General features: G+C 35.0%; 1 protein-coding gene across 1 annotated transcript in view; it reads right to left on the bottom strand.

Annotated features, from left to right (window-relative positions):
- Positions 1 to 27,874, bottom strand: part of DNAH12 (dynein axonemal heavy chain 12) — a 78,092-nt gene that overhangs the window by 27,439 nt on the left and 22,779 nt on the right. The window contains exons 20-49 of the mRNA XM_068907734.1: positions 27,636 to 27,821; positions 27,077 to 27,277; positions 25,685 to 25,879; positions 25,364 to 25,485; positions 24,931 to 25,213; positions 24,170 to 24,289; positions 23,624 to 23,780; positions 23,221 to 23,393; positions 21,602 to 21,754; positions 20,880 to 21,119; positions 19,466 to 19,711; positions 19,015 to 19,134; positions 18,058 to 18,167; positions 16,876 to 17,059; positions 15,611 to 15,751; positions 14,599 to 14,682; positions 14,330 to 14,518; positions 13,540 to 13,659; positions 12,573 to 12,761; positions 11,678 to 11,832; positions 10,785 to 10,923; positions 10,529 to 10,695; positions 9,248 to 9,503; positions 6,737 to 7,036; positions 5,372 to 5,547; positions 3,645 to 3,837; positions 3,392 to 3,553; positions 2,064 to 2,258; positions 1,167 to 1,300; positions 659 to 821 (exon numbers count right to left, since the gene is read on the bottom strand). Coding sequence (XP_068763835.1) covers positions 659 to 821; positions 1,167 to 1,300; positions 2,064 to 2,258; positions 3,392 to 3,553; positions 3,645 to 3,837; positions 5,372 to 5,547; positions 6,737 to 7,036; positions 9,248 to 9,503; positions 10,529 to 10,695; positions 10,785 to 10,923; positions 11,678 to 11,832; positions 12,573 to 12,761; positions 13,540 to 13,659; positions 14,330 to 14,518; positions 14,599 to 14,682; positions 15,611 to 15,751; positions 16,876 to 17,059; positions 18,058 to 18,167; positions 19,015 to 19,134; positions 19,466 to 19,711; positions 20,880 to 21,119; positions 21,602 to 21,754; positions 23,221 to 23,393; positions 23,624 to 23,780; positions 24,170 to 24,289; positions 24,931 to 25,213; positions 25,364 to 25,485; positions 25,685 to 25,879; positions 27,077 to 27,277; positions 27,636 to 27,821 — 5,253 coding nt within the window. The remainder of the gene's footprint in view (positions 1 to 658; positions 822 to 1,166; positions 1,301 to 2,063; positions 2,259 to 3,391; positions 3,554 to 3,644; positions 3,838 to 5,371; positions 5,548 to 6,736; positions 7,037 to 9,247; positions 9,504 to 10,528; positions 10,696 to 10,784; positions 10,924 to 11,677; positions 11,833 to 12,572; positions 12,762 to 13,539; positions 13,660 to 14,329; positions 14,519 to 14,598; positions 14,683 to 15,610; positions 15,752 to 16,875; positions 17,060 to 18,057; positions 18,168 to 19,014; positions 19,135 to 19,465; positions 19,712 to 20,879; positions 21,120 to 21,601; positions 21,755 to 23,220; positions 23,394 to 23,623; positions 23,781 to 24,169; positions 24,290 to 24,930; positions 25,214 to 25,363; positions 25,486 to 25,684; positions 25,880 to 27,076; positions 27,278 to 27,635; positions 27,822 to 27,874) is intronic.

Genomic DNA, 27,874 nt, shown 5'->3' with positions numbered 1-27,874 from the left:
ATATCAAAACATTGCAGAGAGACTTATTTTTTCCTCACTTCTACGGTCTCTAATTTTAACAACCATATTCATTTATACTCAGTTGTTAACTATTTAGGAGAGGAAACCTCTGTTTGTATATTGCTTAGAAATGGGGCCTATGGCCTTTACCACAACAGCTATATCAATAATGACTGTAGGAAACAAAAGGGTAAAACACATTTATTGTAGTTTTATCATTCAAGATTGAGCTAAACAGAGAGGTAATTTACTTGAAATTAAATTCAAGCAAATTATTAGGTGTAACAGACCAAAATAAAACATCCAAAAAAAAAAAAAAGTGCATGGACCACATTTGTATTTACAGAAACAGACACACACCTCTCCGTCGTAAGAATAAATTTTTCCTTACGAAACTCTTTAACAAAGAGCATATTTTAGCCACACAGACTCAGTCTAGAACACAAATCACTTCTTAATTTTAATCAGACTTGGAACTAGAAAATTCAGGCTGTTTCCCATTATAGGAATTTGAATCTATTTCTTAGCTTCCACATCTTCAAATATTTGAAGTGCTGCTTTCAGCTTCTCTCTCTAGGAAAAGATCGGTTTATGCTAGGAAAAGATTGGTTTATGCTCATTATTAGGTATTTTCAGCTCCACTTCTGTCCTAACTCACCTGTGATTCAGCAAAAGCTAGTTTATCTAGCCCATTCACATATCTCTGTTTGGCTTCCATTACAGCGTCTCGTTTCTCAGTCAGAAGTTGCCGAAAGGCAGCAATAAGTTCAAGATAAGAAGTAGGAGTAACATAATTATGCCGGCCCAGACCTTCCAAGAATCTGTTTAAAAAAAAAATAGAAAAAAAAAAAAGAGAGTACCTTCAAGATTTGTTTTCTTTCTTAGTTTAATTGTATGAAAGGGTAGGAAAATAAACTGTTTGACAAATAACAGTAGTAAACAGTTTCCACAAGTTATATAATATTTTAAAGCAGGTAGCTCTTATATCTTAACTTATAAAGGCATAAGATAGAAATGAATAGTAATGAAATCCAATCACCTGCTTTATTGTTTCTTATCTCTAAAACTTTGTTTTAATTCACTTTCCTTAATTTTATCACTTTCAACATTTTCCTGCTTTGTATTTCTATAAATGAATGGGTTGTTTTTAGAAGAAACAAACTGACCTTACAGAGAGTGACAGAACCGAAGTATGAAAGTATTTACAGATGGGTACAATCTCCTGACGCTCATTGTCTGTGAGCTGAAGTGTTTCCAAGAACTTATTAGCCACACGTTCAAGGGCATCTTCAGGCCATGGCTGCAAGAAGAAATTTATAAAATATAGTTGGTCTTCACATTTTAAAAAGAAATTTTTACTATTCAGAATACCAGTACAGGACACACTAGTCCCAGTCATGTCTCAAGCATAATGAAGTGATGTAGGCGTTCGCTCAGGCAGCATGACCACTACCCACAGGATCTGTTCTGGTGACTTCTTGCTGATCTTCTAGTTAAGAGCTGCATTCTGCCATAGACACAGAACTATTTGGGTAATATGTCATCCAATGGCAGATAAATTATTTGACTTTAGCATCAGGCCAACCTACAGAGCTAACTGTACTTAATTGAGGGTGACACTGCTTATATTAAGGAGAGTTAATTACACCAATTTTCCATGTTTCATTCTGCTATAGAAGATTTATTTATAGTCTTCCTACAGCATTTGCATTTGCCAGTCATTCCCATAAAGCATGGTCTGCTCAACAGGCTTTTACAATCCCATTGAAATGGATTCTCTAATCCTTTAAGACAAAAATATGTTGTGTCATAAAGTGACAAATCGCTCTAGACAAACTGAAACTACTCACTATTTCAGATATCTTACATTTAAGAAGTTTGTTTAGTTGTAGAAATACTGAAATTGCATGCCAATGAGTTCCCAAAACGTAACCAAACGCCTATGCTATTTTAAAATTTTGAAATACAAGGTGTATGAAAGGAAAATATAGCAAGACAAAAATAGAGATCATTAAAAAAAAAAAGTGAAGTTATTTGTTAAGGAAACAATATTTTTTATATACCTGGAACCAATCAATAGTACAGCAGTTGATGAGAGATGGAAACTGCCTTAGACGATTGCGGAAAGCATCTCCAATTGGACTGAACGCTACTACAACATGCAAATTCTCTTTGCAGCGGTTCACAAAAAAAGCAAATAAGGCCAATGGACTGAGCTCTTCATGTTTATTGCCATCCTGAGCTACTGCACGAACACCCTTGGGAATAAAAGCTGTTATGTAATTTCTCATTAAGCACTTCTGAAATGCTTTAACAGTTCTGTTTACGATAGCATCCCATGGAGTAGAATCTTTTATTGATAAGTAAAACAAGTAGAACAACTAGAAAAACAGAACAAATAATAAATAGCAGTTTACAGTGGTATTACAATATTTATCTATGACCCTAAGAACTTAATCTAGAAATGATCACCTGCTGCTTTGAACAACTGAGAATACACTGGAACTAACAGTAAAAGTCCATCCAAAGAAGAGGTTCCCTTGTCAGATTCTAAGACACATCTGACACATCTAAGACACATTCTGAAAGTCAAAATTCAAAATTACCTCCCCCAGGAAATAAAGAGCCAAAGCCTTTTATTAATACATACAGCTATCTGGCTTAATTACAATTAATCTTCAATCACTCATAGAAGAGCTTTAAGAGATATAGAACAGAGGAGGCAAATTACTACTCTCGTTACAGGAAAGCTACTGCAATAGAAACAAATGTTGTTGTTCTCAACTATGTTTTATGTGCCATATCCATCCCCTAAACTATGTATCAAGATTCTAACTTCCTAAGAGCTATTTTAGCTCTAATGTTATACTAATATATGTTGCATTTACTAACTGGAGAGGAAGATTTAAGTTTCAAACATCAAAACATACTCCTTTCATCCCTTTACAAAAAATTCTCTCCGAAAAAGAACGACGTCTAACAATGCCCTAGCGTCCTAGGCAGCAAGAGTCTGCCGACAAAGGTAGGCTGTCGTCTCAGAAGAATTTCTTTGTCCTTAAGTGATCAATGAAAACATTATGATGAAAATTCTTCTTCTGCACAGAATACTGCAAAACAATAATTATGACTCCAGAATATTTGCAAACACTCAAAGTTCCCTACGTGCACAACTTAACGTGCTTGTGAATAGAGTATGAGGCCAAAATTAAAGCTTATAGTAGGAATAAACTATTCAGTTTACTACTTACTGGCTGACTTATCTAAGGTCCGGGAAAAGTCACAAAATTAGGTGCATATATCCAAAACCCACTTTTAATTGAGGCATACTTTACACTGAACTGGCAAAACAGCTGAAAAGGGAGATGACATTTAAGAGATTTTAAAAAGATACCTCTATAATTTCTTGCTTTTCATCTGCTGCAAAAAGGTTGGGTACTTCCCCAGTGTTGAGTACACTGTCAATATCTTCCAAAAACCCTTCGTCTTTAATCTGTGTGTCTGTGATTATAAACACGGTTTTCAAGCCTTTTACACCTGCGTTCTTCAGAAGAGTCTAAAAATGACAGACAGTTTAAAGTATTTTACATTCCAAAACATCTTTCCTCAGAATTAAGTCAAAATGCAAACAAGTTATTCATACTCACTTTAAGGTCTTCTCTCCACTCATTCATACCATAGCTTTTAGAAATCTCTGGTTGAAAAACACACATTTTTGCCATGAATGCTGCTAGACGAGTCAAAGACTGACGTCCGCTTCCTCCCATTCCAACCAATAAAGCATTACCTCCTGACTGCTTCAGGATACGGCTTATACGAGACAAATGTTCCAACACATACCTAAATTTGAAAAATGCTGATTACCAGGATGACAAAAATATATATACACATTTGTGCACTTTTAGTCTGTGAAACAAGTATAGAAGTAGCCATTTCCAAAATAAATTTCTGAAAGGAGTGTGTGTGTCCCTGGGGGGGGGGGGGCATGGTATGCACATCACCACAAAATAAAATGATTCTTTCATAACTCTTATTATAGAGATATGAGTACTTAACTAAATTAAAAATGACTAAGAATTACTGAAAGGAATGAGGAGAAGAGAAGAGGGGTACTATACGGATAAAGAAAAAAAAAACAGATAAGAAACTTAACACATAAAATACTTGCAAGGCTTAGCAGTATTATAATTTCAGAAAGTTTAAATACCTTATAAAGGAATAACTGGGGGTGGGGGGAAGGGTTATATCCACAAATCACCCCTCCACACACTCTGACAGCATTTTATAAATTTCTGTGCCAAAGAGAGATTGGAATAATGTCTTCAGAAAGTAGTATCAGCACATCATTGAGAATCCTATCTATTGTGAAAACATGAGTATGCTTATCTTGGAACGTGCAGCAAGCTTTACGGGAGGCAGCGTGGTTAGGCACAGGGCATGGGGCAGTTAAGATAACCAGTGCAGCAGTTAAAAGTGGCTTGAAAAAAAAAAAAACAAACTTAAATCATTTCAAAGATTTATTTGTTTTGGTTTAAAAAATAAAATCACAATGTAATTCATAGGATTGGTCACTAAGGCTACGATCAGATATGCTCTCCTGGCTGCTGCTCAGTCAGGTAAGTGGGATATTGCTTTTACTCTAAGGAAGTGGTCCTTGTTCATAGGCTGCTACCTCTTCGTGCTCCCAGTAGAGCTGTATATGCAGGTACTCACAAGGGTAGTCTGTCAAAAAGACATAGATTAAAATGACTTGCTTTTAGACGTTTGTAGACTAACTATGACCATCTTCACGAAGATGTGCAATTATACCAGCAGATATGAAGCAGCAGTAATCTCCAGGAGGGAGAAGAAGGGTGTAGTGACATCCTAATCTTTCTCAGCTGTAGCCATGCCTGATCAAAAGCTAAGGGAACAGTAACAGCCTACTGAGTCTAGAATTTCACAGGATGAGTTGCAGCAGCGAGCCAAGAGGCACGGCTGTGCTGTAAGCAGTGCAGACAGGCTGTGATCGTGTTACATCTCTCCTGCTACACCTCTAAACCTCATAACCTTTTCTTTGGTGAAAAGCTTGCAAGAAAAATTGGTATCGATCTTCACTGGTGACAGTGGCCTAGCAGAAGCAGAATACTAGCCATATTTTGTGCAATGATTTTATGACAACCAAAAAAGACATTCAAAGGTTCTCTCAGAAGAAAAATTTCACAGTAATTACTAGCTGAAAGAAGCAGCAGAAGAGTAAGAGAACACAATCAAAGAGTAACACTGGTGTGGACAAGCAAAGGAGAAGAGTATTACAAAAAACCCCAGCCTGCAAACTAGACATACTGATTACCAGTTAGAGCTTACAGTTCTTAATAATACAGAGTGAACGTACCTGAAAACTACAAGGTTCATTCTTGTTTTATGGGTTTGATTATATTCATCCAAACACTGCTCCACAACAGTAAACAGTTGAATGCTTGGAATTTCAATATAAAGTCTCTCATCTCCCTCAAGTTCTGGAATCAGGTAGTCGCCAAACACCAGACTTCTCAAGTTTTCTTCTGTTACCTATGGTAAATATTTAATAAAACCTGAAGTGGAGTTTAATTAATATATTCCCTCAATTGGAATTTTAGAAAACAAAGTTGATTTAGACAAATATTCAAGACACTAGAACAAGCCCTCTGAAATATTTCACTTCACAGACAACACCTACCTCAAAATTCTCTACTTCCCATACTAAGCAGTACATTTCTTTTAAGTTTATTCATGGAACACAATTGGTTCAAATAGTCATTAATGATCTCACAATCATGACTGTCACATTATACCACGTTTACACAGATGTATGTTTAACAAATTTCTATAGATTATAAAAGGTCAGCTAAGACCATGAAGTTATTTCTTCTATTTATCAATCAACTGATAGAAGAAGAAAAAAAAAAAATCACAACACATTATAGCATGATTTATATAACATTTGAAATATTAAAATGTCATTACAATTACAGAAAGCAGTTTACTGCACAGTAACTCTGCCCCAGGCTAAATCTAAAGAGGGAATGTCTCTTTATCCAGTAAATCAGGTCTCTGGAAGACCATTTAAGAGTATTCATAACCATATTTCTTCTTACAGGTACTATACTATGGGCAGATTCAGGCTACTTTTGTGGTAGCAATTTGTAAATTACTCAGTTTTTTCTTATTACCTCATCTCTCAAAGATTCAGTAAGTGTTGCTGTAGCTCCAAGAAGGGCAAACTAGTGATGAAGATTTTTTTTTTTTTAAAGTTGCTTTGTTTACCTACTAAGTAATTGGATGCTTTACTTCCACATGTAAACATTTAGGAGCTTCATAGAAGACAATGCTTAGGCAAGGAATTTCCTGATGTGAAAATTTTCAGGTTTTTTGGTTAAACCTAAAGCACGTTGCATTAAATTTTTAATTCAATATAAAACAAAAAACTTTGTTTCTTTATCAGACAAACACAATCGCTCATGGAAAAATAATTTTACCCACATTTTAAATGAAATGTTGGTTTGCAAAGGAAGTCTACATAGAGCCGTCAAACCCCTCCAAACATTTTTACTCTATTTTTTTCCCAAAGAAAGCATTTCGCCAAATTCAGCTCAAATTTTCAAGTATAACTGATCCATGTTTTCACTTGTCGTTGAGCACTCTCTAGTCCTCAACTATCATACATACAAATATATATAATGAAAACAACTATTTTGCAAATGGTAAATGGCATACTCACAGGTGTATTTCCTTGCCTCAGATGTGCAAAAACCAAATCAAATGCTTCTCTGAAATGTTCTTTCACAATATCTTTAATTAATTTGAACAACCAGGCTCTATCATCGTCAGCCACTAGACGGTCATAGAAGACCCGAAATACCTCATGCACAAACAGACGAATCATTACATGCTTGCTTTCAACTGATTCTTTCTTAATGAGCAAGCAGCCCTGGATAACACGTGAAAAGTCACGCAGATTGAATGTGTAATGAGATTTGGCTGGTGTGGGCAAAAGATTTCTGATGGCTTTCTTATATACCTTAAAAAAATGACGAGAAAAAAAAGGAAGAAATCAACAAAACAGTAACATTGACGATATTATAATCATACACTCTCTAAAGTGTCTTCCAAAATTGTATTTTTCCAAAACAAACATTTCACACTAGAAATCCTAATAATGTCTGAGGATCTCAAAGTCTTTTGAATACATCCACTATATCTCACAGAGCTCTGAAATACGCACGTATTACTGGCCTAAATTCACAAATGGGAAAAGTAATTATAAAACATTTAAGAGAATCTGTAATAGGACCAGGAATACCATTCAGATCTCTTGATTTCCTTTAATCATATGACTATCCTCCTTCAAGTGAAAAAACAAATTATATGTAATTGTATTTTCCTAGATTTTACACTCTTTGAATCTATTTGTTAGCATACCTATAAATGGTTCAAAAATAAAAAGAAAGCCAATAAAGATGCCAAAGGACATTGGCATCTTTGACAATGTTTTACTCTGGTCTGGAACGCACCAGCTGTCATTAGTCCATGCTTTGTGACAGAAATAGTGTCTTTCTTGAAAGTATGTAACATGCCAAAGTGAATGTTGTCAAAGGAAACTTTTCTATCTGTCTCAATATAGTCAGGCATGAAGACAATTATCAAACATTAACCTGCTAAAAATTGTACAATAAAATAAACAAAACAACAACAACAAAAAAAAAATATCAAGCTTTCTAGGATTAACTATACCTACAGTACTTAGCAGAAGTGTATTTTGCTGGGCTTTCCAAACCCCATTTACAAAGTCCAAAGTTCTTTTAGTGTATTTTAATCACAGCAGTTGGAAGGTGTTGCGTACCAGGACGAGATTCAATGCTAGAAAAGATTCTCTATCTAACAGGCAAAATGTATTAGAGTCTAAGAGTACAAAGAAAACTTGATGCTGTCAGATGAGAAGTAGCTGCATGGCTGTATTAAAACGCAACACTAAAATTGCTCTAAGATGTATAACTGATGAAACTGAATGCTTTAAATACAATATGTAGTCCACTGTATTCAAACAACTAGTAGAATCTATCATTATCTTCTGCTTAAAGCAGCAAAATTTACTTGCAGATTGCTTCCTTTTTTGTCGAAGGAGAAACTGGACCTACAAAAAACAGTATCTAGTGACAGCAGTCGGTCAGCCTCATGCTTCATGCATTGAATGCATTATCTGGCAATAGTTCTGAAATACCAGATCTGCAGGTCCTCGGAGTGAGATGGATTCAGTGTTGAATACATCCTTGGGAATGAGCAGAACTAGTAGAAAAGTCTGAGAGAGCCCTCAGTTCTGCAGTAGAAGGAATTCACCTGCTAATAATCCCAAAGTCAAATCCCCCTTGAAACTTCAGCCATTTGATTTTGCCTTTAGAGCTGATCGGATTTTCTGTTAGAATTCTTCATCGGTCAACTATCTGATACATCCTGATGAATACCTACAGTTGGCAAAGGATTTGCTCACACTGTTACCGATTTCAGCAGGGGAGTAATCATCAGAGGTATTCTTTGATATTATGTCTGTAACCTGATGAGTCATGCCAAAGATACTAAGAATTCCTATTCCTTTATTTGGGGGGAAGGGGGAAGGGGAAAGGACGGGCATTGCCAGTGTGTTACTGGCCAAAAACTGCAACATGGAATTTCATGAAATATACAGAAATTCCACAGAATTGGGCCTGATGATTGTTTCATAATGTTTCTGTGAAGCCTTTTGTCATATCAGGCTCAGATTCTATACAGCTGCATGCTCATGACGGCTTTTTAAATCTGCTGTGGTGTGTCCATAATTAGCATTATCACTGGGAAGGGGAGGAGGAAAGTGGAAAGGGAGATTACTTCATCATTAGTCTCACTAAGAAGGAACTTTGAGAGGTTTGTAACTGGTGTCTTCCTTTTGCCTCTGTACTAGATAGTTTCTCTGTGGGGTATGCCTGATCCCAAAGAGATTCCAGCCCTATCTATTTGACTTATGTGGATAGGTACCACGGTGCCCACATTAACATGTTTTCAAAGACAATTTTCCCAGAGTAAGATTACTGTAACTGTAAAACTAAAATAATTTTATCAAATCAGATGAAATTGCATGTTAAAGTACAACAGAACAAAATATCTAAAAATTCTACTTCACCAATTAAATTGCTACTGAGCTAGTGCAATTTTACTGAACAACTAAAAGTAAACTTCCATTAAGGTATTTGCCTCTTACCTCTAAAGTGGCAGTAACAATCTGATTTCCAATTGTGAAGAATTCAGGAGTAAATTCACTACTCCGAAGGTAGAAAGCTACTATAGTAGAGAAGATGCGGACCATTGTTTCATCACTAAAAGAATTAATTGTGCAAACATTGAAGTGTCGCAAAAATCGAGGAGTAACAGGATTCCTCCCACCACCTGGAGGCCCCATAGCAGCTAGCAACTGTATATCAACCAGTGTAATTTTAGACGTGTCCTTTAAATCATACCTTCAAAATGAATTACAATGTGACATTTAGACAGTTATAGCACAAATTATAGATTAAATACAACTGTGCTAGAGTACTAGGTGTATATTTAACATACATATATACACACACACACACCCCAATATGCTTTTATATAAGTAAAAGAACTAAAGCCTTAGTCTTATAACCATGCCCCAGTTGATCTCAGCACCTCATGCTGGCCTGCAGAAAAGATTATTATTTAAACGAATACGTTTAAACTGAGTTATACAAAACCTAAAATGGAATTCTGAGGCAAATATTTTAAAATAAAATGTAGCAAGATATATTATCTCTGCTCAAGAGCAACAGATATTTGAAGTGCTTGAAATCACAGAATAATTCAGGCTGCAAAGGACCTCAGGAGATCACCTGGTCCAACCTTCCAATCAAAGCAGAGCCAAAACATCTCAATAGCAGGAAAAGACCTTTAGGTAATTTCTTTTGATGCCTACTGCCACATCTGAATTCATTAAATATAAACGTTATTCAAAAAAGTTGTTTTAAAATGTTAATAAAAAAAGAAAATTATGGTGACTAATATAATCTTGAATGGCTGTAAAAACAATTCAGTGAGTAAAATGAGAAGTCATAAAACTGCACTCTGATAAACAGGTCTGCCAATTTACTCAGAGGAGGGGAAAGAGAAGGAAAAGAAACGATAAATCGTACTAGAAAAAGAAAATCAATGACAACTACAAACAGAAAAAAAGTCCCTGTGTAAGGATGCTATTTCTGTATATACAAATATTGCTTAAGATCAACAATAAGGCTTGCTAAAAAACAAAACAAATCTGAAGACCGATTTGCTAAATTGGAAAGTCACTTAAAGAGCAACATAAATTAATAAATTTAATTTTTAATATAAAACAAAGCTATCACAACATTTACAAAACAATTTCTTAAAAAATAATTTTTAAAAAATAACAGTCTAGTGAATAAATAATCATAACAGCAAAAGCAGAAACTTATTTACTATAAGTTTCAGTTGTGTTTTGAATAATTACCAAACTCCATGGTCAAAAAACTGTCTTAAAAGTTCTATAGGAGGCTGAGCACCATACTTCTCCAAAGCAGGCATATTCATATCATCTACAAAAATAATGCACTTCTTTCCCATCGGAGGGCCAAATACACCTTTGCGTCTCTTGTCCAGCCTTGCCATAATAATGTTCTATAATGCAGACAGGAACATTCATAACATGGATTTAACATCAATATGTGTGTTGTCTTTATCAAACACAAATTGGCTATTCTACTAACCTGAGTCTGACTGGCACTAGTTCGTGCTGAAAAATTAATGAAGAAGGGAAAGTAGCGCTCCTTTTCCAAGTTGTGCATTAACTTGTCCTTAATATATACAGATTTCCCAGTACCCGTTGGTCCCACAAAAAGCAGTGGTCTTCACGCAAAAAATAAATAAGTAAGTAAGGAAGTAAGGAAGTAAAACCTACAGATTGCAAAGAACTAAAAACTATAAACTGACTGCAACTAGAAATTAAATGCTTTATAAACGTGTTCTACTTGTCATTACCTTTGAAAACATTAAATGCCTTAAAAACAGAAAATAATTAAAATCTGGTTTTAAATATATATTCACATAACCCCCTCATAACTTTAGTTTATTCCCACCAGCAAGATGAAGGGAAAGACTAGAAGAGAGTTTTCTTATTCCCTCATTCTACTGGCTTATCTGTGTTGGACAAAGGAGTTAAATCTCTTTTGACAGCTCTTTCAGTATTTTAAGCTTCATAAAATTTACTGCTTTGAAATTTGAACTGTTGTATTTCATTCTCTTATATGACCTGATCATAGGTGATATAACGAACTTGCGACTAATTAATGAACAAAAAGTAAATATATTTCATTACAAAAGAAGAAAGAAGGTACAAAAGCTCTCCGGGCTGTTCAAATAGCATCATCAAAAAAAAAAAATCACAGAATGAGCATACTAAAACTGAGTTATAATAGGACTTCAGAAAAGATAAAACAGATTGGAAGGCAATGAATTGCATTCTTTGTAGTAAACGTCTATTTTTAACAGGCCAAATAAACTGAGGGCTTGATTAAAAAAAAAAAAGTCAATGGAAAGAGTGAGAGAAGTCTCTACATATGATCAATGGTTTAGAAACATGCATTCTATTAAAATAACTTACTTTCCATGGGTAATGAATAGTTCCATCAAATAAGTATATCTCACTGTATCCATTGTCGGGACTATGATATCTTGAATCTTCACATTTCTGTTGTCACTGTATGTAAAATTTTTAATAAATTCATTCCAATGAACCCAACGTCCTCTGCCCTTCAGCTAGGGAGAAACACAAATGTAAAGTACTGTGGAAGGAATGGCATTACCACTACACATTTGAAAGGTTAGCTTTAGTACTTCACTTCTGAAAAATGAAATTAATGAATATGAATGAATTAATGGATATCAAATGTTTCATAAGCTCATACATTATATTTGTTTCATTGTAGTAATAGTATGTTAAAGTCTGAACCGAAGCTCCTTTTCTTTAGCTCTTAAGGATTTTTTTCAGGCAAAAAAAAGAGAGAGAGAGAGAGAGAGAGAGAGAGAGAGAGAGAGAGAGAGAGAGAGAGAGAGAGAGAGACCTAACTTTAAAAGTATAATCCAACATTTTTAATGAATACTACAAACAAAACAATAATACAAAAACAAAATTATAACAAGCTGCCTATGGCATCAATACCCAGTTTCCATTCTAGAAAAGACATCTTTTCCTTTAGACATCTTTCCCTCCATATGAAATCAGATTTGATTCTCTCAATGCAGCTCTAGCTACAGAAGAACAGTAACGGAGCAACGTGGTAGAGATGTTGCTAGTGCGTACAGCTTCATGTTTTCTAAAAAAATTTACTCAGTACGTTAATTAAAAAAAAAAAATTATAGTAAATAAAAAAGCTGCACCGTGGGATTTAAACTTACACCAACACTCAATGACATCCAAAAGTCTGTGCCAAGTTAAAATACCTTTCTAGCCACATTTTCCTTCCCTTTGCTTCCATTTAGAAGCAAGCAATTCTTACCTCATACATGTAGTCATAGACCAAGCCTTTCTCATCAAAGGGACACTCCCATTTTCCCACACTCATTGGCACAGGATTTATTTTAGATTTCCCTGACAAAATTTCCCTCAATACAGTATCAAAAAGGATTCTGCTGTCACCGTCACAAGTTCCACCAATGGACCAGACTGTAGAAAAAGCAAAGCAACCCTGCAAGAGCAAGAAGAGCAACTGTCTAAAAAGTTGTCACATAATATGAACCTTGTACAGTTTGATTAACAAATATAATTCTGAAAAATACTGCTAAGCAGACAGGTGTCACAAGTTACCCTTGAGTAAGCCTGATCTAAAGAAACTTACAAATCTGATTAAAGATAAAACAAATAAAAATCTTGTTGCAGGATATGTATGGCAAGAAATAAAGGCCATCGACCATAGCATTATATCACATGATAAAGCCTGAGAAAAGCCGATTCATGTGGTCTCAGGGATTTTCTGACTGCAAACCAAGATCTAGGAAGTTTTAAATTTAAATACTTTTGCATTCAGTTTTCTTTAGTTTTTCGTAAGAACAGCCTTGTCAGGTCAAAGAGAAGGTTCATCTAATACAGCTCATAAAAATCAGTCTTCCTATACTAAGGAAATTTTGCTCAAACAAGTCAATTGGTATTACATGAACATTTATTTCCCTTAAGGGAAACCAGACACTTTCCTTTAAGCTAATTACTTGTTTAATTAAAACGCACATGTAACAAAAACAATAGTTATCCAAGTTAACTAAAAAACGTTAAGACATGTAAAAAACATATTTCAGACTGATTTGTCACATCTGAGCAGCTCCAACGTTTGGGGGAGGAAGAAGAGAGAAGGTGCAAAATTGTTTCTCATTTCTCTTATTGAAGTTGTTTTGGATCAGTCCAGTTAGTTGTGAAGACATACATATACAAAAACAGATATTCACATTGCTACAAGTTGAAAAAAAACCAACCATAATCCACGTGCGGATGTTCTTGTTGGTGGGATCTTCTTGCACGGTTTTACAAATCAGCATTTCGAAAAGCCGTATAAGAGAGACTACAACATTGCTGCTGCTGGTAGGTACCAATTCCTAAGAGATACAAAAGGACAGATATTATTTTTTATGTATTAACTGTAAATCTTAATTTACCTCTCAGAGTTAAAGTACTAAAATAATTAGATGGTATGCTAATTCTGAACACTATTTGAAGGCAAAGTTTACACTTATTTTTAGTCAAAAGATCATTTGTCATCCTCTATCCTTGAAATAGCCTCATAACATAGTTCGTTAACCAAGTTTATGGTTAAAATGAGACAATTGCAATCATACATCTTAAGAAAACCAACAAATCAACAACAACACTAAACGAGCAAAATTTTAAATACTACATCATACAGAGCATGCAAGGCACTAAACGTGCATTTTCTCGAACTTTGAAAAAATACTTCCCTATTAATGTGACATCTTTAAAGGAAAAAAACAAACATAGCAACAAAAACACTCTTGGGAAGATTTTTTGTTTGAATACTTAAATTGACGAGGACTAGGTGAAAGTTGATCGAATTATAAGTCTTACCTAACATTCTTATCTAACTTTACCAATTGGACAGAAGAGTTCCCTTTCAAAAACAACAGGAGGCTGCTGCACACGCATTGCAGCTGTTGTTGCCGTAAGAGAACAGTCTCTCCCTACCTACCCAGGTGTTAATGAAACAGAAATACCTACATAGCTAATGCAAGAAAAAATAGTTAAAAATACCTTGCACTGTTTCTGAAGGAGTCTTAATGCTGGTGGTATTAACCAGTTAAAGAGTTCCTGCAGAAGATCTTGATATTCCTTTAAGTTAAGAGGTTCCGGAAGTTTACTCAACCAAGAGGTAACAAGTGGTGTCCAGCCCAGCTGCGATGGTTCCAAATAAATCATACCACAACGACTGACTGTAGCAGGCTAAGGAAGAATTGCAATTTCACTTGTATCAGACAATACGTTAAACTTTGCATTACAGTTTGATTAAACAGAAAACTTACTGAAGCCTGGGAAAGATCCATTGTTTCAAAAATAAGACTCATCTGAAGGGACATCTGGATGATTTCTCCACTCATCAAACAAAGCTTTAAATTGAAAGAAACCACAAACAAGACTGTAAGCAATAGGGAAAAAACATTTTTAAGTTAACCTTCCTGTCAGTGGAAAGTTCTACATGAAAAATCAGCAAAGCCAATTATAATCAAAGGTAAAGCCAACCACATAAGATGTTAATCATTTGGAGTAACTTTTTTTTTTTTTTAAGCTTTAGTTAAATTCTTCACTTAAATCATAACACTCAACATTAATCTACCAATAGGTTCATTACAGGTATCTACCCATCTTGAATATGATGTGATAAAGAAAACACAGCAAGTTTTTATATGCCCAAAGGAGAAGGAATATCTGTTGCTATTTTTGCTAATAACATAGCATATTCCAGTTGGAGACCCACCCTTCATGCTTACTAAAATGATAGTCCAGCCTGAGTATTTTGACGTATTATCATCCACGATTTAAACTCAAGATGTTGTCTCTAGTTTTTCATTCACTTCGAGATTTCTAAGGTCCATTTTCAAAAATGGGCCTTTGTTCCTTAAGCTGGGAATGCAAAAGCTTCGGCGTTTACATTTAGAAACAAGTTTTGAAACTGTGGGCTTCACACTGAATATAATTAAATGTCATTTTTTAAATTTAAAATTGAGGGTTTTTTGTTTGTTTTACAAACTTACAATGTGACATTAAGGGAGTACTATAGATTAAATATGTTACATCAATGAGTTGATTCTCCAATTATAACTTCAGTAAAGTAAAAAGAACAGAACAAAAGAACAAAACCCCAAACAACTCTAACACAAATACCCCACAAAAAACAACTTGTTCCCAAAGCCACCTTGCACTTGTTCTTTTCAAATGCCTGATATTACTGCTTGCATTTGTGCTTTTTATATGCAAAAGAGTATTTTCAACATATGACAGCATTTTACTTAGGCATTTATGTCCACCAACTGATACCTTTTTGTTGTCATCCAGAACTGTGTTCATACTTTCTATCCACAGAGTATCAATGGGGCCATCAAAGATAACCCACTTGCGTTCAGGAGTCTCAGATAAAGCAAATTCCCTGAAAGTATTAGCAACTATACCATCTGTCCACTAGAGGGGGAAAACATAGGAATGAAAAGTAAACACACACAGAATATATGCATTTCAATCTAAACTGCAAGTAATCCCATTGGTAAGTATTGCTGTAGACTACTTTAATGAGCATTAATCTCAGCAAATTTTAAAACAGACAAAGATCTTTTTCCTTTGAAAAATGCTCTAGCAAACAACACACAGGCAATTAATTTCACAGAAACTTAGAATTGCTTCTGCTCTGTCTTTTTTACCTGTTTCTTCCCAGAATCATCCTGGAGTGCCACTGTTGCGCACTCAATCCCTTCTCTTTCTTCTCCCAAGTCAGTTCTACGTTTAGGGATCCAGGAGTCCCCAAGTTTTTCTAGATTGTTTTTGCATTATTTTGATTATATTGGTTTGGAATAGACACAGAAATCAATTCAATTAGTTTGGTATGATTCCCTAGCATGGATGTAATTATATTAGGATAATGATCCTCAGAATGGGGTTGCTTATTTTACACATTTAAGCCTGCATACGTACTTGGAGCCACGCTTTTTTTTTTTTTTTTTAAGTTAATTTAAATCCAGCAAACTAAGCATTGGTTAAAACAATACTTATAATTGTGTTCTCATCTGCATTTAAAATACCGAAATTATGAATTCAAGTGTTTAGTATCCAGAATAATAGAGGCATGACATATACTGGATACTGGAAAAAACAAAACAGAACAGTAGAACTGCTGCAAAGTAGGTTAAAAGAAAAAAAAAAAAAAACGAATAACATTTCCAAGAAAACAACCAGGATTATTAGTTCCTCGGCCCTGAACACATATTGGTATGCTTACTCATTCATTCTTAAGCCCAGATAATTTCTGTAATTTAATTTATAGTACAGCCCTGTAAATACTGCATGGAGTCCAGGGAAGGGATGAAGAATTATCGTATGTAAGTGGGACTTAGAAGCCAGAAGCAGAAGACTTGTAAACTGCCTTTCCTGCCACCGAAAATATCTGTGGATTTGCACCGTAAGTTAACCTGAAGTTAGAAAACACAGAAAATACATCCTCAGGCTCACTCCATGAAAGCCACTGCAGGCAAGAGGAAGAAACAGACAAAAATGGTCAATTACTATACACTATTTTTAAAAACACACATTACCTCATGAGATACCATATCAAACTGTCCAAAAAGTTGACCCATGGTGACTGATTTCGGATTCACAGTTCTAAAAATTACTTTTTCTTCTTCACCATAACCACGTTCTTTCATAAGAGAGAGTGTATCTGCCAACACATGTAGAACTTTGGTCTTCCCAGAAAAAGGTTCCCCTACAAGCATAAAGCTGTTCGATGGGAAAAAACAAACACACACTTATTAATAGACTTATCTTGAAATTTAGACTTTCACTGTCCACAAGTCAATGACATCATTTTAATGCTTAAATGTTTTGACAGATTTGGCCCTTATGTCTAGAAAAATATGTATATTTACATTTTACAGGAATGACATTTTACAACTGCCTTCAGAACTGTACACGCAACTTGCATTCTTATATTGTGCATCAGCCTAACTTGCACAAATCAGAGACAAATGAGGTTTGCATACACAAAACATCATCAGGCAAAAATAGTTGATTCGCACATGCAAATCTGTTTGTTCAGCCACGGTATGTGAGCTGTCCTCTTAAGAAGAAGAAAAGAAAAAAAAAAAAAATCTATCACCACACTAGTTCATTTATTTGCAGAATCAAACATAAACTTTACTTTCTAGTTTTATTTTCAATCCAAGTAGAGGTTACGAAGTTCTGGAAGAAGGCAAACACTAGGAAAATGTCCTAGGCTAAAAAAAACAAATTTTCCTAGGTCACAATGCAAAATTATTTACTTAGTTACCCAGCAATTAGATGCAACTATAACAATGTCACATTGGAAGGACTAATTGATGAGCTGAATATCAACAATCATATGGCTACTACAGTATCATACATATTCTCTCCAGGCAGCTGCAGCCCAGAAATGAAAGCTAGGAATAAAATGGTAGACATCTGATAACTAATATTTCAATATAGACAATGTCTTCACCATACAGAGAAGCAAATATAAAATCATTATGCAGGCTACTTCTGAAATCAAAGAGGAGTATTAGAATTTGTCAGACATACGTTCATAAGAATCTTAGTACGTTTAAATGCAGTCTTGGTGACAGTTTCAATACAAATAGAAATGCTTTCTTAGCATTTCTATTGTTGCTCTTAAGATTTCATACTTCTATACTTTATATAAATAACCACTGTTTATGATATAAGCCAAAATGGTAACAAATACTACTTGTGAATCTTACCCATGTCTAACAATCATCATTTCATATGTCTGTATCATTTTCTCTATAAAAACTTTCACAGGTTGGACATTATGTCGAATACAACATTCAGTGGCACATTCCAGAAAATCCTAAAATCAAAATAAGTCATAATCTTATAATTGTTACAAGCTTGTCTTTATCTTTGAAATATCTACTCTCATGGTTACAAATTATAAAGTATAAATCTAGATTGAGTATTTTTAATTACACTGCATTAATTAATAAATTAACATTAAATATTCATTATACCATATTATTCATATTACTGTCTTGGACTACGTTAGAACAGTTTTCCTTATAATGATCAGTAAGAGTTTCAAGCTAATGAGTGACTGAAATACTATTAATCAGAATAGACCAAACATCCATTTAAAAAGAAAAACACACTCTCGTATTTCATATGCTAGAGCAGGAACGAACTACAATTTTTATCTTGAGGGGAAGGCATATTTGTGGCAGGAAACCACCTGTGTGCTTTGGAACAGCAATCTACTTTTGGCAGCACTTAAGTATTTGCTAGAAATTTTTAACAAGTTAGCCTGTTTTGTCTTTTCCAACCGGCTCACCTTTTTCTCAATCATCCTACTACAGAGAAGCAGAAGGAGGCTTTGCGTTAATTATTGATATAAACAAAAGAAAATATAAGCACAAATATTAACCTCATTTAACCATGTCCAACAATTGGGACATATATATGGATCGATTTCTGATCTCTAGGATACCTTACACAGCCCTTCTGGATGCAGCCATTGCATTAGGAGGCTTACACTCGCAATAAAACCAAGGATTTTCCTTGGTTAAAAAAATTGTAAACATTCTACATTTTTTCTTATTTTGCAGTCATACACAAGTTACTATATTAATAACACTCAGTTAAAAACAACAACAACAAAAAAACAACGATTATGACTAAGGAAGAATTACAAGTGTACTTACATTATAGTCTGCATCAGGAAGCTTGACTCCAGGAAACAAATCACTAGTTATACCCATGAAGAGAGGTATATCATGTGACAAAAATTTGGGCTCATTCACATCCTTAATAGATCTAAGAAGCTAAAGAACATAAATATACATGTTACTGTCCTTATCAAAAACAAAGATTAAACTGTTCAGCAATCAAAACAATCTAATATGTAATATAGACTAATGTAATATAGACTAATTTAAGATAAGTGCTTATCAAAAGCATCGTAAGACAAACTGTGTTATTATCAATGTAGCACTGGAAGGAGTAGCACGTATTTCATTACCTTCCTTTACGAATAAGGAAGCTAAGAAAAGCGGATCAGTGATGTGACAATGAAGATGTGGTGGAATCGCCTTCGAAACTTGGAATTGCATGTATTAGTGCAATTCCTTAAGAATTATTCCCTCAGGGACTCACCAGGATATCTTCATCTTCCTTTGGAAATTTCAATTTTAGATTTCCAGCAGCCACCAACACAGCTTTAACTGCTCGCATACCATAATCATAGTGAAACTGAGAGGAAAGTTGTTCTGAACAAAGCCTGTAGGTCATTACTATCTTCACTGATAATGGCTTAGCGCTCAAAAATCCATATGAATAGAGAGAAATTTCTGCTATCAGAGCATAGTTAGGAACCATCATGGCTACTGTTCGGAAAAGAACCTGAAATGCATACCCAAAGAAATATTTTTAGATGATTAAATGAAGAACAGAAAGTCATTCAGAACTCTCTGGAGTAATGGATCAATATTCATTCCATCATAACATTTTTAATTGCAAACACTAACAGCTTTGTAAATAAAGCACTATTTAATAAGATCAGGTACGTAAGCTGTGGATCTGCTACAGTAGGCACCCTGGAAAGCAGTGGTCTGCAGAACAGTGGGAGCCAACGAAATAAAAGAATTATCAATGTTTGCAGATATAGCTTATGACTCACTAGGAAGCTAACAAAAGCTGCCATCGTGAAAAACCAATGCAGGAAAGTCCAAGATATACCCTTTGACACTCTCTCTGCCAGCTCTTATCCCTCACCACTGTCTCAAGAGCACAGCTTGCCCTTACTTATATAATCCGAGAGCCAGATACATCCAACACAGCAGAAAAGGTGGCGTACACGGCAGGTGAGAGAACACACTTCCTGTAATCTGCAGCTGGTACACCCTTCGCTACGCACCAACTCCACTTCAAGTTCGCGTTCTTATTATAGAACTTGCTAAGGCAACCTGCTCTGGCCCACCTCTGTCCAAAGCTGAGTCTTAAAATGGACAGATGCATTGTAACACTGCTTCCTAGAAGACTCCAGTTTACTTTGCTGACATCAGGCCTCTCCAAACAAATAGCTAACCAAGTCAAAACAATAATCTCAAAGAGTCTTTTTTTTTTAAAATAGGGTAATCTAAGCAAACTCATTACACGTACTAGATGCATTTCATTAACACTTCTCCTAAATAAGAAGACATTAAAAGCAAAAATACCTTATTAAATCATTTGTTCCAACATACCTCTTGATCTTAAAAGAATTCAGCGTCCAAATCTTATAATCTACCCACAATTTGATGCTCGCCAGCTTATTTATTACAGCAGCTTTTGAGCAGGAAAAATAATGATGAAAGACAGTAATACACACAAGAAAATAAAAAAAAGGTTTAAATTTCTTCAAAAAGAAAAAGATATTTAGAAAAAAAAAGAGGCTTAGTATGTGTGAATCACATAAGAAGTGTATGCTTACATTCTGCGGGGCATAGTTTGACTTAATACCAGTAATACATGTGTCCTTCAATTCCGTGAAGGAGTCATTCTTAGGCAGATATGAATTCTATTATTTTACCTTCAGGTTATCTGGAAGTTCAGAACGTCCTGCGTAACCGGGATTCATAGTAATAGCTACAAAACAGTTGGGGTTGAGTTTCAGTTCAGTTCCTTCAAAGATAAATGTTTCCAGCTTTGCCTGTATGGCTCTCTGGATGCAAAGGATCTGCTGTGCCACAACAGACAACACTTCTAGCTCGATGCGATTAAATTCATCAAAACAAGCCCACGCACCTGATGAAGCCAAACCCTTGAAAAACTACAAATAAAAAAAAGCAAATTAGTGGTCATATCTCTAATAGAATCTTAGAAGACTCCAAAGAAATGAGCGCATCATACTTTGAAGTTTCATGATATGAGATACAACTTTAATAACAGCTAAGCACATTTAGAGCAAAGGTCAGTGACGTACTATAGAGGAAAAAAAACAAAACCCAGAAAACTTCCTTTCTTGATTCCAAAGGAAGCTAGCTAAAATAGGAGATCCTGATCCTGCAAACTCTTGTTCCTTTGCATATTTTAGTTAGCAACTTAAAGCATACAATGTTAAAACATATGTGGAAGACACTGCATATTGTGTCATTGGATTGAAATTCAATGGTAGCAGATCACAGGTGACTTATTTAAGGTGATTTATTTATTATTTACAGGTGATTTAATTAAGCATCTCTGCAAAGTAGGAAACCAGTAGTTTTCATCCTGAAAAATAAAGCACAAAGTTCAACATATATTTTTATTTACCTTCCCCATTGCCAGGTAATCAAGGCCATCCGAGCAGTTGAAGACAACACACTGCACAGCAACAGCTTTAGCCAAATCTTTGGTGGTCTCTGTTTTACCTGTCCCTGCTGGACCCTCTGGGGCTCCACCAAGGTTTAGATAAAAAGCTCCAATCTAAAGAATAGAAACAGTTTAGGGAAATTATTATGACTTAATTCGTATGAAATTGCCCTTAATGAAAAATAATGTTAAATTGCACTAGATAGATAAAATGACTGTATGAAACAAAAAAGTCTAATTACACTAATTTAAAAATAACCTTAAATCTACTTAGAACTTAGGAATGGAGACAAGAGAATTCAGTTTTCCCTAAGAGAGAGCTTAGTTTTATTCACTGTCATCATGACCAGGATTAGTAACTCAAACTTTACTGGGCCCAGTCTTTCAGTTCTTGCCTACATACAGCTTTCAAAGTAAAATTGACCCAACTGCTTGGCTGCTTTTCTTTTCTACCTGTTTCTCCTTTAATAAACTTTTTCCTCTTTTCTTTGTCTTTCCCACAGTCTTCCTTTGTTCCATTCACGTTCCATTGACCATTTATTCTATAGTCTCTCCTAAGAAGTAGGAGAGAAATCTGACAGAAAAAATAAAGTTTCAGGCTCTGAACTTTGTTGTGACAAACAGGTGCCAAGCGTCAACTAGAACTATATCACAAAAACTGAAGCTATGAACAGAGCAAAAAAAAATCTCCATATGTGTATCAGTATCAGTCAGGTCTTTTCAGAACAATTTATTTTTTAAACCCTACAGAGCTGGTGATTAAATACACACAGCATGAAAATTACCATGTTATAACAACGGGAGGAGGATGGTGCCTAGTAAAACTTGAAATCATATTCCCACCAAATAAGTTGCAGTAAATGATGGTCAGCAAAGCCATATCTGAGAGGACACTTCTCCAGAGGCAGTATCACCTAACAGCCATCCTCAGTCTTCAACTACAGCTTTCTGTTCCTCCATTTATTCTTCAGTGTCTTTGCTGAGAGGTGGCCCTTTACAGTTTATTATTTCTGGTACGTTCCATATCATTCAGTCGTTAAATTAATTGAGGATAGAGCAGCGCAATAATAAACACATCTTAAAGTAGCTGAGGATAGAACAGTACAACAATAAACACCTCTAACCAGAACAGAGAGACAAAAAAGTTGTTGGACTTTTGTCCTAGTTTATGATATGTTTACGAATAATGTGATCGCAAGCGCATCCTTCTTCATTTCATTTAGCATCCACAGAATATCAGAGAAGGAATTTGCACTCTTGTAATCTAGACAGGGGTAAACTTGCTAATTTTTGTTTGTTTATTTAAAACAAAAACAAAAACAAACATCACACATCCACAAAAGAACAATTCACTAACCTTTCAGTCATGTTGGTGAGCTGTCTAGGTTTTTTTTTTATTATAAGTCTGTTTCACCTTACATATTTATATAGGAATCAGAATCTCTGCAAACTGTGCATTTTAACAGAAATACCATCAGTATCACAGCAAGCCCTTAAAGTATGGCTATAACGAACAGTGTAAGAAATAACATAGTGCAGTAAAAACTGTATTTAGCAGTACTCATTGTAAAAAATCATACCAAGGTGCGATAACACCTGTCTGTAAGAGGAGTAATGACAAGGCGTGGTGAGTTTCCAAGGTATTCGTAGGCATATTTTACATTGCAGTTAATGATGCGGACACGAACGTTCTCAAATTCCCAATAATATCGTAGCTGTGCAAGCCACTGAAAGTCTGTTTCACTCTGCACACCTGATAAAAACAGAATTAGCAGCAACGACAGAAATGTTATAACTGGATTTTCTAATAGGTTTACATTTATAACAACTTTGAAATTATCAATGTTCTCATATACTTGATGCTCACATCCAAACATTGTTGTGTTTTAGGCAGCAAAGTCAGATGGTGTAAGCCATTTTTAATCAACTCAGGATTAAGGTATTAAGAAACACACAAAGAAAAATGTTTTAAAAGATACATACCACTTCCAATCATTTCCATGACGACATCTCTAGCATGAACATCAATAGTAACCAAGGCACCCAGTGTAGTTCTTGTTTGCTTTGACAGTTTTCCTCTCACCAGCTCTACAATATCATTAAGTTGAAGCTGAAGTGTATTACAATAAACCTTTAAACCCTGCGGGGAAAAAGGTAATTATAAAATTGACTATACGGTAGTTTTAAGGGTTCCAGACTCCTTAACAGGATGAGTAAATGTCTCAGGGACTGCTTATTAAACCATTCTTCATCATTGTCGTTTTTCACATCATCTTCTCTCTCATCTGCAGTTATACATCTATGTTGCAAAGCTACTGCAATTTTTTTAATCTATGCTTGCTCCAAACAAGAACATTCAAGTAACGGAATCAAAGGTGTAATCACTATACCAAAATTCACGAACACCACACTCATATGATGATATCTTATTTTGATCGTGGAAAAAAATAAATGATTTGGTTAAACAAAATACATTACCTGAAATGAGAAATTAATCAAATAAAAAATAGATAATCCATTATATAATACCTCTTGTCCACTGCAAAGAGCTTCGTGTACCTCACTTGTCCAAAACATTTGAGATACACACAATACTACTTGCCCAGGCCACTCCAGAACCCAATTTTTTCTCTCAGCCTCTGGATATGCCTGGAAGAGTTAAATACAGTATATAACTACAGTGTCAGTGCATACATACCATAATGTAATACAGAAGTATATAATACAATTCTATTAATATTTTTGTTAACAATGCAAAATCCACATGCACTTTTAAATGTCTCCCCTCCTCTGTTAGATTTGTTCGTTATTTTTTATTAAATAATTTAAAAAATTCAAGTCATTGTCTTTCCATGTTATGGAAATATTCACAACTTCCTAACTTTACACAAAGAAACCTTTTCTGGCTTACAGTTTTCTTTTAGGAGGAAGCAAACATATTACAAGTGTTTTATTTACCTCTAACTTTTAATTAAATAAGAAGGACTGAATATTTCATTTAATTTAAAAGATCTATCCTAGAAATGCAGTACTGCTGCTGGCTTTTTTAAAATGTATATACATTGTTACAGGTAAACACTCACTTCTTATTCAAACTAACCTCTCATTTATCTCACTGGCCTATAAATACAAGTCATATTAACTTGGTCCCAAACCTGTAACTTCATCTGCATAAACTCTTGGGTTCAAGGAGAATTTTAGGAAGTGAAGCCTTAAAATAAAGAAAGAACTATTTCTCTTCGTGCTGTAGCCTTTAAACCATTACAAAATATATAATACAAAACCCATACCATTCTTGATTTAGAAATAACATCATGTACACTCTTCAGCATAATGTCTTCTACTTGAATTAACCACTTCTCCACTGCACCTCGAGCTTCAGAAGTAGAAATACTTGAAATCAGTTCTACATGCTCGCCTTCAGAACTATACATTGCCTTAATATCCAGATTGGGAAGGAAATGCAGCTTAGCAATGCCTTCAAAACACTTTTTCAAGTGAGGCTGAACTCTGAGAGGATCTTTAGTTTCTGACAGGATCTCCAACATTTCATCATTGGATAAGAAAAAGAAGCTAGAAAAGGATTCAGGAAGAAAAAAAATAAGAGAGAGAAAGAGAAAAAAAGACAACTGAATTTTTAGGCTACTTTAAAAGCTGACCTCGCTGCGCAACAAAATAAGCATTGAGAACCTTTGTTTTAAAAATAGCCAAAACACATCATACCGGGGAAAGAAGAGACGCTTTTTCTCAAGATAAGCATTTAGCCCTTTCATGATTTTGTCAAGAAGCTCATTACAGTTCTGAAGCTTCTCCAATAACCCTGTCAAAGAAGTAGCAACAAGAACCTGCAATAACAAATATATGCAAAATGTAAGTTATGAATAAGATACTTTGTACAGTAAAAGTAACTCAATTAATGTACAACATGGCTTTGTTCTTAGAAACTCTGGACAGCTAATGTGGTAGCTCACTGTATATATTCTGAACACAAAAGCATTGATGAAATGGAGAGAAACTATTATTTCTTTTTAGCATTTTCCTCACCTTTGGGTCTTTGGCACAATACTTCATAATATCCCTCCAGTATCTGTCTACAGTCTGAAAGAGACGCCCCTCTTCTGGCATCTGTTGCATAATATCCTCAGAAGAAAAAATTGGTTCCAAATAAAGCCACTGAGCTTGAACTTTTAGCCATTCATCAATAATCTCCTGAATTTGAATCAGGCGACTTTCCCATTCCTTAACAAATATTTAAAGAATGTTACCTGAGTATTTCCACATAAATAACGTTACAGAGAATAAATACAAGAAAAGCAGACACTATGGACAGTATGGTGCTCCACTGTCCAAGGAGAAAATAAAACAAATTTTTACAGTAATAAGCAAAATAAAAGAAAAATATTTAATAATATATAGGTTCTTCCACATATACACATGACCAAAGGAGTTCAAAAAGTTTAACTTACCTGGAGACTCATTTTCCAAAATGCAGTTAGCACCATTAATCTATTTTCAGATCACTTTATTGCTATGACCTTTTAATAACATAACGGTTAAGCAACACTCAGTAAGCTACCAGTGACAAATTCTGTTTCATCTCCCACAGCAAAGAGCTCTCGGCTTGCAGCTGAATTACAACAGGGGCACAGGAATACCAGAAAGGCCGCACTAGATCAGAAGAGAGGTCCAGCCAGCCCAGTATCCTGTCTCTGGAGCGGACAGTAGCAGATGCCTCCAGAAAAGGCTGGAGAGGCTGCCTGAAAAGTGTAAACACTACATATGTTCCCTGAGCCCTCCTGTATCTGAGGATTCCCTACATAATCTAACAAGGAATTAAGGACGGTAACTGCAAATCAAATTCATCAGCTACTCTCCTGGCAGCAGTCAGGGTGCTAAGACTACAAAGGCTACCCCAGCTCTGAAAAGAGAAAAGCAGATGTAAAGTGATCCATCATTGTTCTGAAGCCTGAGTAAAGTAACCTCTTTTTTCTCCCAGCCCTCAAGAAATTTTCTTGCCCAGAAGCAAATGCTGTACCTCAAAATTTGATTCCAAAGTTCAAGAACTAACTCACTGTATGTTCTTACTAATGATAATGAAAATATAATTTCAAATTATTAAACACAGATTTAAAGATAATAAACTGAAATAGTGATTTTCAAAATACATGGAAAAACAATTATGTTCTCTTGGTTGCTTTTGAATCTGAATGGTGAAAGAGAGAGGAACCCAAAACATGAGATGTAGAGGGAATTGCAACACTTAGAAATAATATAACAAGAACTTACTATGCTGCACTCATCACACTGAAAGTCAATCAAGGCATTTCACTAATGAGAAGTAAACAATAATGCTGTAGCACAATTGGCTCACCCTTGAATTACAGCTACCCTAAAAGAAAAAATGGTAAAAAAAAGTATATGTTTTTCTCATCATACCCTGATTTCCTTCTCAAATGGTTTAATGAAAGGTGATCCCCTCATTGTCTGAGTTTTCACAATTTGATCATCAAGAATAGCTTGAATGTCATCCACTGCAGACAGAATATGAACACCAGTGTCACGATACACACTTGTATTAAAGGAAATTGAAGCCCAGGTTTCCATCATAGCATTCATTGCTTTCTCTAACGAAAATTCCTACAGTGGAAAAACAAAACAATTTATTTTAGTCACTGCATTAATTTTGTCCCCTTGATTAACTTAATACATCGCCCTATCCATATGAATAACCTATTTTGATTTAAGAGCACAAATTAACTTATTTTTCTTAATATTGCATTTTCTATTGCACAGAAAACAGTACATTCAGGAAATAATAATGATGTCACGTGAGGTAAGAATGTTTACACAGTCACTGTAATCACTTAATGGGCCAAAGTCTCACCAGACCTCTTGTTGCATAAGGGCAGAGGAAAAAAAAAAAATCTATTAAGTCATAAAAGCCATCACTAAAAGACCTGACATATAATTTTAACTCTCAAATCTCCATGCTTACCTTACTTGCACCTACACTTATGACTTCAAACTGTTCCAAATAAGGGGCTAGATTCTGCTTTAAAACTTTTCTCAGGGTAGTTCCAGAATCTGGTGTTAAATCATATCCTACTATATCTGACATCATCTGCCAATGACGAGTTCGTATGCCAGGGTTACAAAAGACAGTCACAGTAGGAATATTCTCCTAATTGAGGAAAAACATTCATAAGGTTTAATTACATCAGTACAAAAGTTTTC

This window comes from Struthio camelus, chromosome 14 (assembly GCF_040807025.1).
Source record: "Struthio camelus isolate bStrCam1 chromosome 14, bStrCam1.hap1, whole genome shotgun sequence".
Classification (NCBI taxonomy): Eukaryota; Metazoa; Chordata; class Aves; order Struthioniformes; family Struthionidae; genus Struthio; species Struthio camelus.
This window is presented reverse-complemented; position numbering and strand designations above follow the sequence as displayed.